We start from the raw sequence: 19,895 nt of genomic DNA, 5'->3' as shown, positions 1-19,895 counted from the left end.
TTCATTATCTGAATAAAATCGTTTTCTACGCAAGTTTTGTTCAAGTTTTGGAAACAATCCTTACGTCCTGGAGACGTCATCTGAAGAATAGAGCGGAAACTGAACTATCTCGAAGCCTGCCTGAGCTATGGCGGATCTTTGATTGGGTTTATCTTGATGAACTACAACACTTTAGCATAACTTTCCCAGGAGTTTTTGTTTTATCACCTGACATAATTTTGGAACTAAAGAGACATATCGACTACCAAAAATTGCAGAAAGTCTACTAAAATTACATATCATAGCTATAAATCCATGACTCATTGAATGTTAATCCTCTTGCAAGAAAATTTCTTTTGTCTTGTCTGTGTTAAAGACGACTGCATGTCTAATAATCATGCGTCGATCTTCCAACACGAAATCATGTTGTGTTAGTGGATGTGGGTGCTCCACTTGCATGTTAGTTTGTACACGATTGTCTAATACATTTAAACTCACGACACCATCTTTCCAATATGTCATAGGACTTATAGGATTTTTGTCATTTTACTTTGAGGACTTTTACCTTTTAAATCCTAGTTTTTAGTTAATGCGTGTTGCTCGACACGAACCATTTTGATATTGAGACCCTCTCGAACTCAGGTTTCTATTGTAGAATTGCTACAACAGGCTTAGGCTTGTTAGTTTCTAGCGTTAGTCGATACATTAATGAAGTGATGATATGAAATAACTGCTTTGATATTGAAATGGTTAGAAGGCACAGCGCTCGTATTTTATCTTATTGATTATATTAGTTTTTGTGTTACTTCAACAAATCTTGTGTAAATGTCACATTGAATCCGGAATATTAAAAAATGTTTATATTAAGCTAGAATTGAAAGGAACTAAAAACAATTCGAGCATATTGTTAAAGGTAAACTTGTAAATTGAACATTCCTTCCAAATTCTGTCATATCAAAAATCGAGTTGACAAGTAGTACTTCTCACATCTTTCCGTATGACGGAAGGAAGTATTTTTTACTTTTCAACTAATTTGATGACATCAAGATTTTGGATTTTTCATATTATTCGACATAATCAAATTCCAGTGGGGTCTGTGTTGTTATATTATTAATTTGCAAATTTGGGATTCAAATATAATTAAAACTTGAGTTACATTTTCATTTTAGATTTTTTGTGTACGTAATATTCATCCAGTAACCTGATAAGCAATTACTCCCACTCCATTTCAGTTCATTAAATGGTATTCACCGGGAAATTAGAGTCAGAGCGACTACTTCCAGTGAGTAGACGACTTGGGTAGTGTCTTAAGTGTTGTCAGCGAATTCAACACGTGAGTGTGCAAAATTTATCACAGTATTTTTAAGTAATCAATTAGTAAACTTGATCAATCACAATGTTATTGAATAAAACATAATAGAATTATATATTGAGTTTTCAATGCATAGATACTTTTTTCAAAACATAAACTTAATTTGAAATAATGTTTTCAAACATATATTATTTGAGGGCTTTATTCTCAAGCCCTTAGGATACTCATGGGATAAATTACAAATTGATTTCATTTGATTAAATCTCATCTTTTTTCTCAGTTTGTTATGCCTTGAAAATATAAATATAAAGTCTCTATTCTTCAAACTGGAGGAGTTTTTACCATTTTTTTGGTATTCTATTGAACGTGATCACTTTAATCAAAATTTCAACCAGCCAAAAAAATATTTTATGCACTTAAAGGAATAGAAGTATACTTCTAATATTTATTTTTAGAAAATAACGTGACTCTTTTGAGTTTTACCAGTGAAAATGTAATATTTAAAGTACAACTTCAGTTTCTATGTGTAATTCATTATTTCTACAAAATAGTCCAATAATATATTCATTATCTTTTTTCAGTATATATTTCAAAGTATTCTCTTCACTTTTTATTCGGTTCTGGTTCATGCATTTCAATATATTATAATTAAAAGCGACTAATTTTTTGTATTTCAAGATTAGTTGATGTTTTGTTTCTTATCTATTGATGAGCTTTAATATAAATCCTCAATACTGTGTTGTTTGCCCTATGTGGAACTGCAGTACAACAAGAAAATTTATTTAAAATATTTTTAGATTTTTAAATCACAAATATAATCTTATAATTACAGAAATCAAAACGTATTTTTAAACTTTATTCAAATTTGATACGTTTTTAAGATTAAGACAATTCACCAGCATGCGGAATCTACTTCTTCAGTTCCTGCTGATAAGCATTTCAGTACAATCTTACTATAGCTTACTACCACCACCCTTTAAAGGTAAGTGAAATTCTAAGATCGTATTTAATGAATTTTTATTATACTTTATATTATATTTCTATTTTTTCCAAATAATAACTACCTGTTCGCCATCTACGAGGATGGTCCCAGAATTACCTGGTCTGGACCTAGAGATAGCTGTAGTTGCTCGAAAAATACCACTGTATTAGAAAGTACACAATCTATACATCATATGTTTCAAGTTTGAAGACGCCACGTTGTTTGGTATTTGTTTGGCAGGTATCTACTCTGGGTGAGACTGTTCCTTCGTTACAACAGTAAAATATTGGGTAGCAGACTTTAAACAAGGCCGTACGACCTGCGAAGACCAGCAACGTAGTGGTCGACCAAATGAGGTGACGACTCGTAGCGTCGTGAAGATGTTTCCATCGAGTGTTTGGTAATGTTTCACAGAAATAAAGCCGAATGCAAAGACAGTTCCATCTGTAGGGAAGGTCATGGTGAGATGTTATTTGGGATACGCGTGAGATAATTTCCATTGATTTTCTCAAAAAAGGAAAAACTATCAACGGAGACTATTATGCGAACTTGTGGTAAAGTTTTAGCGAAGGAGTCAAGTATTTGATTAAGAAGAAAGTGTTGTTTTATGAAGACAATACACCAGCTCACATATGCGTTAGTGGATTGGCCGAAATTAATTAATTAAGGTTTGAATTGTTACCTCATGTATCCCAATCTCCAGATTTAGCTCCGTCGGATTATTTTCTGTTCCCAGACTTTAAAAAATGAAACAATGAAGAGGTGATGTCGGCAATTGATGGCTATTTTGAGGAGCTTGATGATTCTTATTTTAAAAAGGGGATCGAACTTATTGAACATCGTTAAGAAAACGATTTTTTTCCACAATTTTTTCGTTTTCTTTTTTGTTCCAGGTACTTCTGGGACCATACTCGTATAACTCATTTAGCATCTCTATCTAGAGGATTTAATTTAGTATAAATTTTATTTTTTGTAGATTCAAAACTTCGAAAGAAAAAAATTGCAAGTAATTTTAAGCTAACTAAGGAGGATGTAGAAGACGCCATCAACTTCACATTGAGATATGTGAAAAAACTAGAAGGTTTTGAACAGTCTATATCATGGCCAAGTCGTATAGAACCTGGAACGCCAGTACACGGTTTATTTTTGTCGCAAGCGCCGGACTTAAAAGCTATAGAAAGAGGCAGACAGGCTCTGGTAGCTACTAAAGCTTCTGCACAACTCGCTTACACCTGCTGTCACGAGTAAGTTACATAATTGAGAAATAAGGCTCAATCTCAAACTTGCTATTGGATTTTATCTCATTTGGAAATTGAAACAATCATTGATTTTGATCAATCAATAATTCAAATAAAATCCATTTACATTTCTGACAATTATACGATTTTACTGAGGCTTCCTTTTTATTTTTATGTTTTTCTAATACTTCTGGTGAAGTAGAAAATATTTGTTTATCATTATATATTTTTAATTTTAGGTCGGGTATGACTCTGGAAACTTGTAGTAATTCTTTGATTCAATCAAACTTCCTACAATCATCTTTGAACGAATCTTGCAGCTATCTGATAAGGAAGTGTATTGTAGAGGAGGCTAGTAATAAATATAGATCAATGAATGGAACGTGTAATCATGTCACAAAAGCGAGTATTGGAGAAGCATTTAGCGCATACGAAAGGTAATTATTCGTAGATTACTGATGATTCAATATAAAAATATCAATACACAAAAACATTAGAAGATTTATAAGCTTAAAGCCAGTCATATTCTGCAATGTTGAATTGCTTCATCTTTCCATTCGTCATCATAAAAGTACAACCACGTAAATTTTGTTTCTTTAGGTAAAAGAATAACCAGAAATCACGTCATATAAATCGATCTACTGGATATTTAATGACTGATAATTATTATCATGTAAAAATTCAACTACCTGTGTAATGTGCAACTATGCAACATTACCCTGCAAATATTGACTGTCCCAAGAACTGCAGATAAACATTTTGTGGTGTAACAGTTTGCTGGAATTGTTCGATAATCCAAAGCAAGAAAAGTAGGTTCATAATGCAAGGTTTTAAAGAACGGATTTTTTTAATATGTTTAGGGGTATCCCCTGCATGTAAATCGAAGTGAGCGTCATGGAGAGGCGCCCAAGTCAGCTTAGAAAAACACGTTTTATCCAATACCCCGCGAATCGCGCATAGTAGGACAAAAATAGTAAATACAGCGCTCCAAACTTCTTACAATATTTAGTTTATCATAACGTTAACTATATATTTAGCAAAAACCATATTGTAGAAAGTTTGAAAAGCTATAATTAAAGTTTCAAATAAAAAAGATCTCAAAAACTATTATCTATATGAATGATCTTTACTATTATTGTCTTATGATGCGCGGCTCGCGAGATATTCGATAGAACGTGTTCTATAGCGGCTGACACGGGCGCTCCCCATGACGCCCACTTGTATTTACATTCAGGAAACACCCCTGCACGTATTCCAAAAAAAATCTGTTTTCTAGAACTTGCAAATAAAGGTACCCGATGCTTGGTCCAAAATCTATACCACACAAGAAAACTGCGTAGGTATATTTTTTTGACAAACCTTCGCTTTCACCCCTTTGTTGCTGAATCTTCGTGAATCTACACAAGGATCTCTTGGAGTTTAGGAATATCGAAAAATGTTACTACTTAAAAACACTCCTAACGGTTTAAGCGCCATTCTTACTCTTCTGCCTTTTGGAAATTGTTAATGTTTTTTACATGAAGATGATCATATAGAATTGAGTCAAAACTTACAAATTTATGTATGGTGGTATACAAAAATGCATCCAAAATGTATAGTACTGTACTAATCTGCAGATTAGTGGTTTACAACGATAACTAAATGAGTTCGAGGGTAACAATCCATTCAAGTGAAATATTAATAAATAAAACTAAGTTAAAATTTCTTTTTTAAACCACAAATTTGATCGTTAAAAATAATTTTAAAAAAAAATTCTAATAATAAGAAAGGTGGAAGTATATTGTGAACATATAGGTACAAAACCGTAAATGAAAGAAATTATTATTTTTTAATATTTAGCTGAAAACTCCAAAATCTTTTGATGATATTATAAATTTTTTTTCCTTATGACACAATATATTAGGAAAATTTTTACATTTCATTTAAAAGTACAAACATCCTGTTTCATATAAGAAATGTGTGAATTAATTCAAGCGATATATAAATATTTCATCAATTTTTTATTGAATCATATATTATCAAAAACAAGAAAGTATGAGAAATTTTTAGTTAATAGGTTGATTTAAAGTTATTAAAAATATGATTAGAAAATTCCATCTAAACAGACAAACTAACAAATTAAGTAATAGACCAGGGTCGATAATTTTTGAAACCAAAAAAATAATAGTACGATACAACCCATTGAACAAGGAGGAAAATATAATAAACACAAAAGAAAAAATAATTTACGGGCGATCTGAGGTCGGGAGGGGGAAGGGTGTGAGTTTTAAGGGTATAAAACAGTTTATCTTGATTTCTGGAAGAAAGTCAAATAGTAAAGTTGTTGGTAATAAAAATATCTACAACTTTTGTTATCAATTTTTTTTCATAAAACCTCAAAATTTATTCAAAAAATTTCAAAAACCAAGTTCCTGGCTTTTCATTTTTATCTTCTGGTGGATATGTACCGTTGTATGTCCCAATACACTGTAATTCATTTGGTATCAAATCTTTATTTTTTAACCTTATTTTGTCTTGATATGAAAAAAACAACCCAATTTTCAATCGAAAATTCTCCCGACAAAATATCAGCTTTTTTGAAAATTTGGTAATATTTTTGTTCGTTGAAATCTCTATTTTCTGTAGGCGTGAAAAAATATTATCATCACCATGGTAAATTTTCTCACAAAAGACAAAAAAAAAAAGAAAAAAGTTTTTTTTATCGTTCGCACAATTTTTAGTTATTTATTGAAATATTACATTCTAATTACATGAAAAACATGAAATTACATATTATTTTGATAAACATAAGTAATTATAGTCTCAAATTTTAATAAATATCCAAAAATTTTACGTAATGATTAAATCAAATTTTTTTCGTTTTTCTTGCGAAATTTCTGAGATGATAATATTTTTTACACCATCCAGAAGGTAAAGATTTCAATGAACAAAAGACTCACCAACATTTCAAAAAAGCTGATATTTTGATGGTGCTTACTCAATATTAAGTCAAATTTCGTGGAAAAATAATGTTTTTCTGAAAGGTAAAAATAAAAAACTATAAACTTGGTTTTTTGAATTTTTCTTCTAGTTTTGCCGGAAATTGTGTTAAATAGTTTTTACCCTTAAAAACTCACTCAAAAGGCTTCTACCCTTAAATAAATGTGGTAAAAGCCAACAAGTTGCATCCCAGGTAGTACAGACAAATACCCAGGAATATACATGTCGTACGTTTCTTATATATCTAGATATTATTAGTGAATGTTGAAAAACGTACGAGAGTTAAAATGAGAAAGTATTCGAATGACAAAGAGGGTAATATGCGGGAGATCCCAGGTTCAAGTCGGGCTGAAGACATTTTTTTTTTCTACTTATGTAGTAATAGTTATTTTTAGGTGGTATTTATACATGCCGGAGGGAAGAGTTGATAAATTTAATAACCGCACCAATTCGTCTGTTGTTTTGTTAATTCGTTCTAATCTTGTTTAAAATATTCAAACTAGTGATAATTATATATTTTATAAGGAAAATTACCATTAAACTTCTGTATTTGATAAAATTTCCGCTAGTAGAACAAATATTGTCTGCACTTCGTGTGTAAAGGCATTTTTTCGATTCATGTGATTGTCGCGTTCGTCGAAAAAAGGCTACTTCACACACTTGTTACATAAATAACTATTTGAATGAGAAAGTCACTAATTTTCATGAAAAATAAAATTCATAAATCAATCATCAATTCTTCTTAGAAATTCCTTATAGATAATAAAATTGAGACCTATTTGAGAACTACTATTTGTCTTAAAAGCTGTGTATACGTAGATTATCTGGGATTAAGTTGCAATTCAAAACAACGTATTTTCGTTTAAGGTTATTGGATGCAGATTATTTGAATTTTTTCGACGTTCCAAAAAGATCTGTTACAAAAATGCCTCTACCAAGCGGTAGAAAAATTAGTACAGATGTAGTAATTGTTGAAAAAGATCCTCTCACGTCACTCACCGTAGCCTTTACTGTGTTTGGACAGTTTATTGAACATGATTTAAGTCAGTTTGCATCTTCCGTTATGAGTAAGTAATTAAGAACGACACAGAAGTTCTTTTATTTAAATAAATTTGTTCTGATATATAAAATGGCCCTTTATGATAATAGAGGTTGAAGTAACGTTCTATTTTATATGTAAATAAGTTTGTGAAAAGAGCAAATTGATTGTGACTTAATGACTTGAAGTTTCGTTTCCACTATAATTACAAACGCATTTGCTATGAACTTACTATGAATTTTTTTTGTTACCAACAAACAATATTATCCACAGTTCACACTTTTTATTTTTTCTTGTGTTTAGTAATCTTTTCGCATAATGGGAAATTCTATCTATTCTATTATAGTAGGGGAGCTGGCTACATAAAACAGCATCGATAATGTACACGACGTTTGAGCTTGGAAACGGGGGCCCGTAATTAGTAGATCACCAAACGGCATATCTGGCACTCTGTACAGGTCAGATATGAAAATGCCAGCCGGGTTTCCCGGGCGAAAAAATGGGCTGGAAGACCTCAAAACGGTCAATAATATTGCGCAATAAAATTGATTGTGTAGGGGCCGCCTTAGATTGATGCATAAATCAATGATTGTGGCAATTCCAAATAATACAATTAAAATAGGTCGATCTTTTTGTATTACCTGAAAGTATAATTACTATTTTAACGAGTACGCACTGTTATACATCCGGAATATTTTGTTCAAGTTCAGCCTCTGATGTCGATATGACTTTTTCTGCTCAACAGCAGCACTACTTTGTTCTTGTTTTGTTTTTTATGAAGCCCATTGTAAATGGCTACATATCGGTTTTTGACACCCATTAACTATCCGAATCGATTAGATATCTTTGTCTTTAATAACCATTGAATGAGCTGTGTGAGTCCACCTAACGCAGTCGAAGGAATATACCTTTCCGTTTCGAGGGCACACCACATAATAGCGTCACGAAATATGTAAATTTTTTTGGTAAAAATGAAAAAAATAGCTTCTCTTCTATGAGTATTCAACAAATATTATAATGAAAATTCTCTTGATTTTGTTGTATAGTATATAATTTATCAACATTTCAGTGAATTTCAACAATTCATTTAGTTGTTGTGATGTCACCGGCTTTGATATGGCACCAAGGTACAGGCATCCTTTTTGTATGTCAGTTTCTGTGCCAGATGATGACATTTTTTATTCCAAAAGAAGAGTAGAGTGTATTAGTTACACTAGATCATTTCCTGCGATGAGATCTGATTGTTCAATGGGATATTTGGAACAGGTAATCAGTATTTCAATATATCGTCAATAATTATTGCTTATTTGATTATAAAGTATGCTCAAATGTGATAGTTTGAAAATTAATAACCGTTATCTATAATTCTTAATATTCATAATTTGGTAAGTGTGCATATAAAATTGTGCCCCTTAGACACTTGAAGTTCTATTAACGTATCAAATTATTTACTTTTATTTTATTTTGATGTGACTCTGGCGACCATAAATATGATTATTTATAGCTTTTAAGTACAATAGGATTTTGCTAATTAAAGCGGTTTATAAACAGATACCAGGTTCTTAATATTTCTCCATTCGTCGAGTACGGTAGTGGTAGTTTTTTTACAAAGTAGATTTAATGTTTTAATAACCATAATCAAAATAAATTTTGAGTGGAAAACACAATTTTATGTAAAAAGCATGCTCAAAAAGTTTATTTGATTCTCTGATTTTCCCCCAAGGAAACAAGATCAACAACACAAACAAAAGAATTGATCTCAAAGTACTAATTAGACTGAATAACCATGAGTTCTCAAGGTGAAATTCTCAGATTTTGTAAAGTAATCTTCAATTTACAATAGTAGCAATGAGTATCTACGACAAAATATTAATAAGATAAAGAAGAATTCCAGACACAATTGAAATCTATAAAGCCAATCGGAGGTGGGAACTTTTTGGCGCTAAGTTTATTGGAAAATGTCGTCGTCGTCAATGACGAATTGCTGTTGTTACTTACCGTCATTAGAAAAAGACGACTTCGAAGGAGAATAAATATTCAACGTGAATATTGAGTACACCCTTATTGGCGCCAAAATATTGAAAGTAGCCATAGCTTTTGGATCACCCAGAAAAGTTCCAGAAGGGTATACACTATTTAATTACAAATTACTAATAACAAATTCAAGCTATTCAAAAAATTCAGTACACCGTGGGAACAAGATCGTCTGGGCTGTCTGCGTATGGCCATGTGAGTAGGGAATGTGCTCTGCGCTAACTCAAGATGCACGCTGCCAGCGATCGATCGGTTCCTAGTGGTGCTGCACGCTGCATGCGACTAGCACAAAAGCTGTACGATGCTAGTTGCACCGTGCGAGATTTTGTGGACAAATTGTCGCAATCTGAAAGCTGTATTAGGAGCCTTGTGGACAAAAATAAAATTTTCTAATACAAATACTTTGATTTATTTGTTTTTGCAGTTGAACTTGCATAAAACGCACATGTTTAAAGAAGCACACGCCAATATAACTGATGTCTTTCCAAATTTGATACCTGGTGAGCACATTGTCGAAAACTAAAAGTGATTATAGATAATTATTGATAATTTTCAATAAATCAGACTTACCTCAAATCATATTTTTTACTTTTTGTCCTTCAAAATGTATACTGAAACATTTTATATGAATTGTATTGATACATTCCCAATGTCATATATTTTTATATATTTCAGCAAAATCAAGCTACACATTATTTAGATGGATCCCAAATATATGGAAATTATTTAGAAAAATCTATGCAACTTCGTTCGAAACAAAAAGGAAAATTAAACACAAACGATAATAACTTATTACCATTTGCCGATGAACCCAAACAGAAATGCCAAGTACATTCAGAAACTGATACTTGTTTCGTTTCTGGTGATCCACGTGTTAACATGCATCCTCAATTAAGTATTATGTATACGATATGGGTGAGAGAACATAACAGAATAGCTGAAGCGTTGTCAAAAATTAATCCGGATTGGGACGACGAGCTGCTCTTTCAAGAATCTAGAAGAATCGTTATTGCTGAAATGCAACATATTACCTATCAAGAATGGTTGAAGAATTTATTGGGTGAGAATAAACTGGAGTTTAAATGATATACTATATATACGAAATGGTTTTCTTCTTCCTTTCTCGGCCTAATGTTTCTTGCAATGTGCAATTCTTTATACTACCACAATTTTTTCCACTCATATTTTTCTTTATTGAGATTTTTTTCAGGAACTTTTGTGCGAAAAGTTAAAGCAAATTATATTATTTTGAATATATTTTCTGTTTAATAAACTCAACCTTTTGTAGAAAATCTGTGAATATGTTCGATGGTACAATGGGAATCATTAATTTGTGATGCAGCAATTGGGCAACTTTTACATTCAATATATTTATTAAATTTGTTACCACGCCCATTTTAAATTTATTTGTGATCTTCTGTATACATTTATACTACTTTCTTAGATACAGGAATAGTAGAATTAAGATATTTTTCATTTCATTTGTTGTCCAGCGTAGGCAATATCAAGTAGATTAACCAAGTACATTATTATTGTTATAAATTGATACTTTCAGTAACATATCTATTGCCAACAAGTAGAACAATATTTCAGCTATTTTTCAACACAGTACCTGCAGAATTGAGACGCGCGTCGTATCATGGTATCAACTTTTGTCTCCCTCTGTCGTGATAATCTGCTATCTGTGAATGGAACAAGCGTGTGACAGACAAATCATGCAACGTAATCGTAACGCAATTGATCTCCATTACGCGCTGACCAAGAACCGACCAAAGGAACCTCGCTGGAGGCAGAAGGAATGAGAGCTTCCATTTCAGACCACTGCTTTGTGCATCAAGAGCCGACCAAACGAATCTCGCTGGAGGCAGAAGAAGGAATAAGAGCTTCCATTTCACACCACTGCTTTGTGTATCAAGAGCCGACCAAACGAACCTCGCTTGAGGCAGAAGAAGGAATGAGAGCTTCCATTTCAGACCACTGCTTTGTGTATAAAGAGCCGACCAAACGAATCTCGCTGGAGGCAGAAGAAGGAATGAGAGCTTCCATTTCAGACCACTGCTTTGTGTATCAAGAGCAGACCAAACGAACCTCGCTGGAGGCAGAAGAAGGAATGAGAGCTTCCATTTCCTACCACTGAGGAACATATCCGACTGAAATAGATTTGTTAAGCATGTGCAAGTCACAGGGCTTTTTTCTACTCAGATTTTGTTGAAAAAATAGATATTTCCTTTATCCATTATAATCCGCGCCGTCATATTTCATTATCGGTGCTAAATTTTTGCGACTCTTGACTTGTGCTTGTGATAAAAACTGGATATGTCCATTGTGATCGATTGGTCATTATTGTTTTCGAATCACTATCTGAAATCGGCAAGATTGTTGAGAATAATTTATATGTTTCAGATGAAAAATATATTCATTCCATTGAGAAAAATCCAGAGTATTCGGAAGATATAAATCCATCCGTTTCCAACGAGTTCGCTACAAGTGCAATAAGATTTCTGCAAGCAATGTTTTCAGGAAACATAAGGTAAACACTTTTTTAATTCTCTTTATACTATTGGTATAAATATTTCGACCTTCATAATCTACTGATCCTAACTATAATTAATCATGCTTTGACAGAATGAATAGTGATTGTCATGATGGCCACCACAATACTGGGATAATGCAATAACTTAATATAGCTCACAATGACCACTCACGAAGAATAATATTTTTATCCCCTTTCTTATTTTAACTACTTACGAGGGTCGTCTTTTCTTTCAACCTCCGTTAGTTTATAAATAAAAGACAAGTTCATATAAAACAATAATTTTATTACCAAAAGATTGGTAATTTTCGACATAATCACCGAAGAGAGACATTTGTCATATCTGTGGACAATATTTTCAATAGCTAAACCTCTCAGTAACAATAGAATACAAAATAGATCTTGAAACTTCTGGAAATTCCGTAGACAGAACAGTAATGGTGAATATGCGGTTTTATTTAACCATTCTGTCAACTCGTTGAACTAGGTCATCTGAAACGGCAGATTTGCGTTCTTGGCCCTTTTCATCATGCACGGCCATCTTCAAACTTTCGACACCATTCACGCAAAACACCATCACTATGGACTTCAGACTGTAGAAAACGAATCACACTTCGCAATTCACACTTGACGGGAGCATCAATAATAGCGGACATGTTTACGTGGCTGTAGCACAACGCCGACTGACGTCTGAATGTCAACAATGGCGGAATGTGTAGTTCGAGAGCTTGGCAATCGCCTACAGCGCATGCCGGTTAGCGTCTGCACGGAACAATCGGAGGTTGAACAAAAACGGTTCTCGTACATGGTGGCTTGTTTTAGACTTTAGAGGAACTTCTGTAAAAGGATCATGCGCTTTCTGTACAACGATACACATGCGCACAAATATAAAGGTGCTACTCTTAACACGCCTCTTTACATTTTGTATTGTACTCACATTAGTCTTAGATTCAATAAGATTCAAAATTTTTCGAATTTGTCTCGGTACAGTGCCTTTTTGAAAATATCATCAGTATTTTCATCAGTATCAGCCTTGCTAAGCTTTTTTATACATTCATGAACGTAATGATAATGAACCTCTATATATTTTGAATTCTTTGTAGAATTACCATTTTTTGAGACATCGATTGCACCAGAACTGTTTTCAATCGGTTTTATTAATTTAACATTAAAAGTGTTTAAGAATTCTATAAAAAAATTTGATTCACTCACTGCTTCTGACAGAGCTACACATTCTGCAATCGTCTAAGCCTTTATTACAGATTTTTGTTTTCTTGATTCCCAATATGTTACATTTACAGATAATCTAATTACAAAATCAGTAGTAGATTTTGTATCTATAATATCTCCAACCCAATCGACATAAAAATCAATAACATTCATATTTCCATTCTTCTTATAAATTAATTCTAAATTTCTAGTATGATACAAATACTTCAAAATTCGTGAATCATATTTAAAATGTGTGACGTTATAAAAATTTGTGAAATCTATTTAAATAATTACCTCTAAAACTTATATCACATTTCGTAGCCGAGCTTATATATAATAAAGCCCCAATAAAATCTCTATACTTTATATTTTACTCGTAATTATCAGATTTTTGAATTTTTAAATTAACTTCCATTGGGTGTATTATATAGTTTCTATATTATTGATAATGACTCAATATATTTGGTTTGGCTTAATTTCATTTCCTTACGATAAAGATCAAAATTTATGGACTATATGGACATACGTAATGCTCATTGAAAATTCATTATGTATAATATGGAAAATATACTTAAATATAAGTTCTGATTTCGCAACTTGAAATACCTATAACTCAGAAGCGAATTTTTTGGAACATGTTCTTAACTTGTCCAATAACATTTGTGTGGTGCGATTCAATTTGAGCGAATCTTCAAACTACGGACTTAACAGCAGGGCTCACTGCTCAATAAAAGATTAAAAATTCCGACTCTTCCTTCCTTATTCATTTTTGGATCCGTTTGCCTAATTCGTAAGCACGATTATCCAATTTCAGAAAGATCATTGCACGGCTATCCTCTTAGGAACGCGAATCACGACCTTTACCTACCTACTCAACGTTCAGAATTAGTTAAGGGCTCAATATTTTACAATTCAAAAAAATGCATAATCACTTGCCAATTGTAATCAAATCAATATCATCTTTAATTGTATCTTTATTTAGTTATTTTTATGTTTGTTTTTCAGTTTTTACAAGCTTTTGTCTAGAAATTGTAACAATTTTTTGACAATAAAGCATTTCTTTCCCTTTACTCAATCTACTGTTATTTAACTTTGGTGGAGATAGGGTAAATGTAGCTCCGAAATTATGCTTATTAAGAATAGAAAATACTATATAAACAATTTACAAAAATCATACCGTTTCTCAATTATTTGAGGTGTTGGAAATAACACAAGTAAAACATAAGTTAAGCGATATTATGCTTGAAGCTTGAATATAATTAAGTACTAATCATTACATCACATTCCTTTTCTATCAATATCCTAAATATTGATTAAAGTGAAGTCAACCAAAATACCAATTCTTATTTGAATATCTACTCATGTGTTGTGTTAGTCTACTCAATATGTGGCTCATTCTCTTCATATTAATTATCTGTTTCTAATTAAAAGTGAAATACTTTTGTTTCAGTGTTGTGAATAGAGAGAGAGTACTACTTTCTATTCTGAAACTGTCCGATCATTTTAATAAACCCGGTGTTATAACACAGGAAAATATGTTTGATTACATTCTGAGAGGTATGGCTACTGGTCTTGCTCATAAAGTTGGAGTTAATCATGCTAAAGATGTGAGTACAAGAGAAGTTCAAATTAAAATGTTAAAAGTCTACAGGATAATCCGTAACCAAACTAATATTTGAGGTAACTTGTGGACATAGTGAAGTAAAAAAAATATTGGAAATGTCTCTTACGAAATTTATAATCAATTTTAATATAATTAAATATTTTTTTAACACTACATTAACTCACGGCTGGCTGCTGTATCGCCATCACAATATACGAGGATGTATTGATATCTAGTTAGCTTAGATCAATTCCATGCGTAAACAAAATATTGCGTTACCATAGCAACGAACAATAAATTATTAGAAGTGTTAGTGTAAAGTTTGACGTCAAAAAAGTAAACGCAGAGTTACGCAATAAATTAAAAGAAAAAAGTTGTCCACCGAAAATGTGAGAATCGAAAAATTTAATTATCGATCCATCATCAAGTACCTGTATTTAAATGGGTTAAGAGGTAAGCAGATTTACGAAGATATGCTTAATACCCTTGGTGATCAATGTCGTTCGTATGCGACCGTGAAAAATTGGACTGCAAGCTTCAAAGGAGGTAAATTTTCCATTGAAGATGATGACCGATCGGGAAGGTCAGTTTCTGTATCAGTCCCCTACAATATCGATGCAGTTCATGACATGATTTTATCTGACCGTCGAATTGGACTAAAACGAATATCTGTAGCACTGAATATTTCGTATGAACGCATTCATCATATAGTTCACGTCAATTTGAATATGAGAAAAATTGCTGCAAAATGCAAATTAAAAACGATGTAGACTTCTTAAATCGAATTGTTACTAAGGATAATACTTCAGTACATTTCTTCGATCCAGAAACAAAGCAACAATCGATGGAATAGCGACACTCTGGCTCTCCAAGACCTAAGAAGTTTCGCGTGCAAAAATCTGCTGTAACAGTTGTTGTTTCAGTTTTTTGGGATTGCCATGATCGATTTTTTGGATAAGGGTAGAACAATAACTGGAGGTTACTATTCCACATTATTGACCAATCTCCGGCAAAAAATTAAAGAGAAAAGACGCGGAAAGCTATCCAAAGGTGTTTTGTTTTTGCAGGACAACGCCCCTGCACACAAATCTCATGTTGCCATGCAAAAAATTCGTAATTTATGGTGTGAATTACTAGAACACCCCGCTTATTCACCAGATTAGGCTCCGTCCGACTATCTTCTCTTTCTACAACTGAAAAAAAGTTTAAAAGGTCGTAAATTTTCTTCCAACGATGAGGTAATAAAAGATGTGGAGGTCTGGTTTGCAGAGCAAGAAGAAACATTTTTTTTTGAAAGGTCTAGAGACGTTGCAGGTTCGCTGTAATAAATGTATCTAATAAGAGGAGAATATGTTGAGTAATAAAATATTTTGACATTGAAATTTTGTTTAGTTCTATAGTAGGCGAAGAATTTTTCAATATATCCTTGTATTATGCTGCGTAGTACCCAGTGCTACAAAGGTTAAATTTGGAACTTGAGCAAGCTTTTACGAAACGTATACAAACATCTCAGAATATATTTTGTAGAGAACATATTTTTATGATCATAACAAAAATATGTTGTTTGTATTAATAGAATATGTGGACGCATCAGCAAGTAGTTCGAGGACTCTTGTTAAAGGTGGCAAAACTGCTTAAATACTTTGAAATAGGTAGAAGGCGTAAGTGTTAGATGGAATCTTATCAGATTAGTTGAAATGAAGCATTAATGAAACGCATATTCTTTTTTCTGCTTGTTTAATTTTTCTATTCAAATTCATGTTTTCGTGCGAAGGCCTTTGTTTTATTAACGAGCTTCTGAGGAATTGTGTAAATGTAAATTAACTCAACCTCTCTTCGTTGAGCATAATTTACAGTGTAAACAAACAACAATAGTCACTTTGCGAGGACACCATTTCGAATCATTAAATTATATTCATCTTTGAACGAGATTAAAAAAAAAAATTGAAATAAGTTGTAGAAGTACTGTAAATTGAATTGCAACAAAATAATGAATAATGAATATCGCATAAAAAAGTGTGTTCTAAGGACTGTAAAAAATCTCGGGAATTAATTGAATGTGAACACTTTTAGAATGTTATAATTTGATCAGAAATTTACAAGCCTCCATTAGCTCAAGTTTCTTCATTAGAAGGTCCGAATCTGAAAAAATGTTGAATGTGAATTTCGAGAAATGAAATGAGAAATAATAGTTTGATTTGTTTCAGTATATTAATGAGTTTTTAACTGACGAGAAGAAAACTGAATTTGAAAAATGATCTATGTTTTATTGAGCATTCAATTACATTGCAAAATAGTAGTTGCTTGTAGTATATTTCAGTTTGGTAACCTTTCTCTATATCTCTCGGAACACGGTCGAAAGTGTTTTCTAGATCTATAAATGCACTATTCTGTATGCATCTACTAATTCAAAAATGCTATGATCATGTCTTGGTTTGATTTATAAACTACCAAAAAGCGTTTGACTCCATTCATCATGACCTACTGTTTGACATCCTAAAGGATCTTGATATCGGAAGTAAAGACATCAGGGATGCATACTGAAAAAGTGTTGAATGTAAATTTCCAGAAATGAAATGAGGAATAATAGTTTGATTTTTTTCAGTATATTAATGAGTTCTTGACTGACGAGAATTATGGTTACGATTTATTAAGTATAGATATCCAAAGAGGACGAGATCACGGACTGCCAAGTTATACATTCTACAGACAACATTGCGGACTACCTAAAGCCACTCTATTTAAAGACTTTTTAGATGTTATGTCAAATGAGGTAATTATCATTAGTAATAATAATGGTATATTACATTATTCATCACTGTTTTGCTTTAGACTGTTCAAGCTATATCGAAAGTATATTCCCACGTAGATGACGTTGATCTATTGATTGGTGGTCTCTTAGAACAGCCAGTAAAAAATTCTCAGCTTGGTCCAACGTTTTCATGTATAATTGGAGATCAATTTTATCGAACGAGACGTGGAGACCGTTACTTTTATACTAGTACTAATCAACCTACTCCGTTTAGTGAGTCACAAGCTGCTGAAATAGAGAAAGTCAGCCTTGCAAGAATTTTTTGCGATAACTCCAATATAGATAAGATACAACGTAAAGTATTTGAACAAGTTAGTCCAAGGTATGTAGATTTACGTTATGATTTGAAAATTTGCTTAAAAAATGAGAAAATTATATTAATTTAATCAATTACCTTCCATTATTATTGTATTGTACTTACTTACGCTTTTAAATGAATTTTCTCACAGTTATCTGTCAATTAGTGGTTGACCAAAAGACTTTGAGCTCTAATAAGGATACTTTCTTCCGTTTTGTCAAATTTATAAAAAATATTTTTATGTATCTTTAGAATAAACTTGTTTTTCGGATGAAAGTCATCACTAGAACCAGATTAATTGCCTCTGGCTTCTGGTTGTACTTGGGCTACCAGTTGCTATTCAAAAACTATAATGGATAGTAATAACACTTACTTTTCCAAATTTTCACCAAGATATCGAACATAGGCATACTTTTATCCTTTCAAAGCCATCCGCGTGAATTATCATGGCTCTAAATGGTCAGAGCCCCTGTTGTCACGGTACGAACAGCAGGTTCTATTAGAGGGCAGCGGTCAGCGGTATAAATATCTCTAGTACACAAAACTATTCTAGTAGTGCGAAGAAACTGATTCACTTACATAAATACCTAATTCAGTATAAGATGCTGATTTTTCACGCAATTTCCCTTTGAAATAATCTACAAGAAGTGACAAGACGATTGACTTGACATGCAGCTGGATTATCTTCTTGAGCTACATGGAGTAAGTTCCCAGGTCTGGAACCATCGAAGAGATTTCTTTCTTTTTCTACCAAATGACACTTCCATTAAGCAAATATGAGCCGAGAACAGTTACTGGTATGCTCATTGGTTACTGCCCGGTGAACTACCGTATGGATAATATCAGAGACAGCTCTAGTCAATTTTGCAAGGAACCAAAGGAAACAGCCGAATACCTCCTCCGCGAGTGCGAAGCTGTTCTTAGCAAAAAAGCCAAAAGAAGTAGCTCTCTTTGCATAAGAATACTTGTCTTGGATAATAGAGAATTAGTCGCATATTATTTTCAAAAGAATCTATTGGCATATCTGTAGGACTGATATATTCTTCATCCAAAATGGAACTTTGAATGCGAGTTAATGCACCTGACAGAGTTGCCAAAAAACCATGTTGTACCGTTCACTCTGTTCGAATGGTTACAGCTTATATTGTCGAGGTTCAAACAATCTAGATTCAAATCAGATATATCAGGAAACAGAAAATATTTCACAGGATGTTATTCAACATTTGATTCATACCATATTCAGCCTTTTACAAGCTATAAGTTTAAAATTTCCTTCATTTCCTTAAGTATCTTTATTATTTTTGTATATCTGAACCTTTTTCCTTTGGAAAAAAATATCTAGTAATTTTGATTTTTTGCTTAACTCATAGTTCCAGCAATTAAGTTTTTAGTTGTTCTTATTGACTCATATTTTAGCAATCCATTAACGAGCTGTACTTGTGATCGTATACTAGAAATAGATCTGAATCTATGGAAAGATACAACAGGAAATAACTCGACAAGTTAAGTTTTAAATCAGCTTTGGGCAATTTTAATGCAAGACTGATGTGCAACTTAACGATTCCGTTTACTTAAATCCTTTTTATATATACTGGTTTACATAATATTATACCATTATTATTTAGACACATTTTGAAATTTTGTAATTGCTTGAATAAAAATAAAAATGACAACTTTGCTTTATTATAGTATCAAACTCCTCTCCTTTCCATACATATCCCATGATTTTTGATCATCGATAGACACTGTATTTTAATAATTATTGACCGTGCAACAATGAAAAACAATCTCATATGGGATATTATATTTAAGATTATTTTATAATAAATTTGTAGTGATAGTATAAGAAAAATAGTTTATCATACTTTTTCCGT

At 32.3% G+C, this 19,895-nt stretch overlaps 1 protein-coding gene across 1 annotated transcript; it reads left to right on the top strand.

The window, feature by feature from the left end:
* The first annotated feature begins 1,245 nt into the window (after positions 1–1,245).
* On the top strand, positions 1,246–19,694 carry LOC130448824 (peroxidase-like). Its single transcript, XM_056786364.1, has 12 exons — positions 1,246–1,312; positions 2,173–2,273; positions 3,250–3,517; positions 3,751–3,948; positions 7,358–7,557; positions 8,599–8,795; positions 10,239–10,623; positions 11,967–12,093; positions 14,759–14,915; positions 17,517–17,684; positions 17,744–18,045; positions 19,438–19,694. The coding sequence occupies exons 2-12, from the start codon at positions 2,192–2,194 to the stop codon at positions 19,526–19,528; spliced, it is 2,175 nt and encodes a 724-aa protein (XP_056642342.1). The 5' UTR covers positions 1,246–1,312; positions 2,173–2,191; the 3' UTR covers positions 19,529–19,694.
* The last annotated feature ends 201 nt before the right edge of the window (positions 19,695–19,895 follow it).

The sequence above is a fragment of the Diorhabda sublineata genome, chromosome 9 (genome assembly GCF_026230105.1).
Source record: "Diorhabda sublineata isolate icDioSubl1.1 chromosome 9, icDioSubl1.1, whole genome shotgun sequence".
Classification (NCBI taxonomy): Eukaryota; Metazoa; Arthropoda; class Insecta; order Coleoptera; family Chrysomelidae; genus Diorhabda; species Diorhabda sublineata.
The sequence above is the reverse complement of the archived record's forward strand: the minus strand, read 5'-3'. Positions and strand labels throughout refer to the sequence as shown.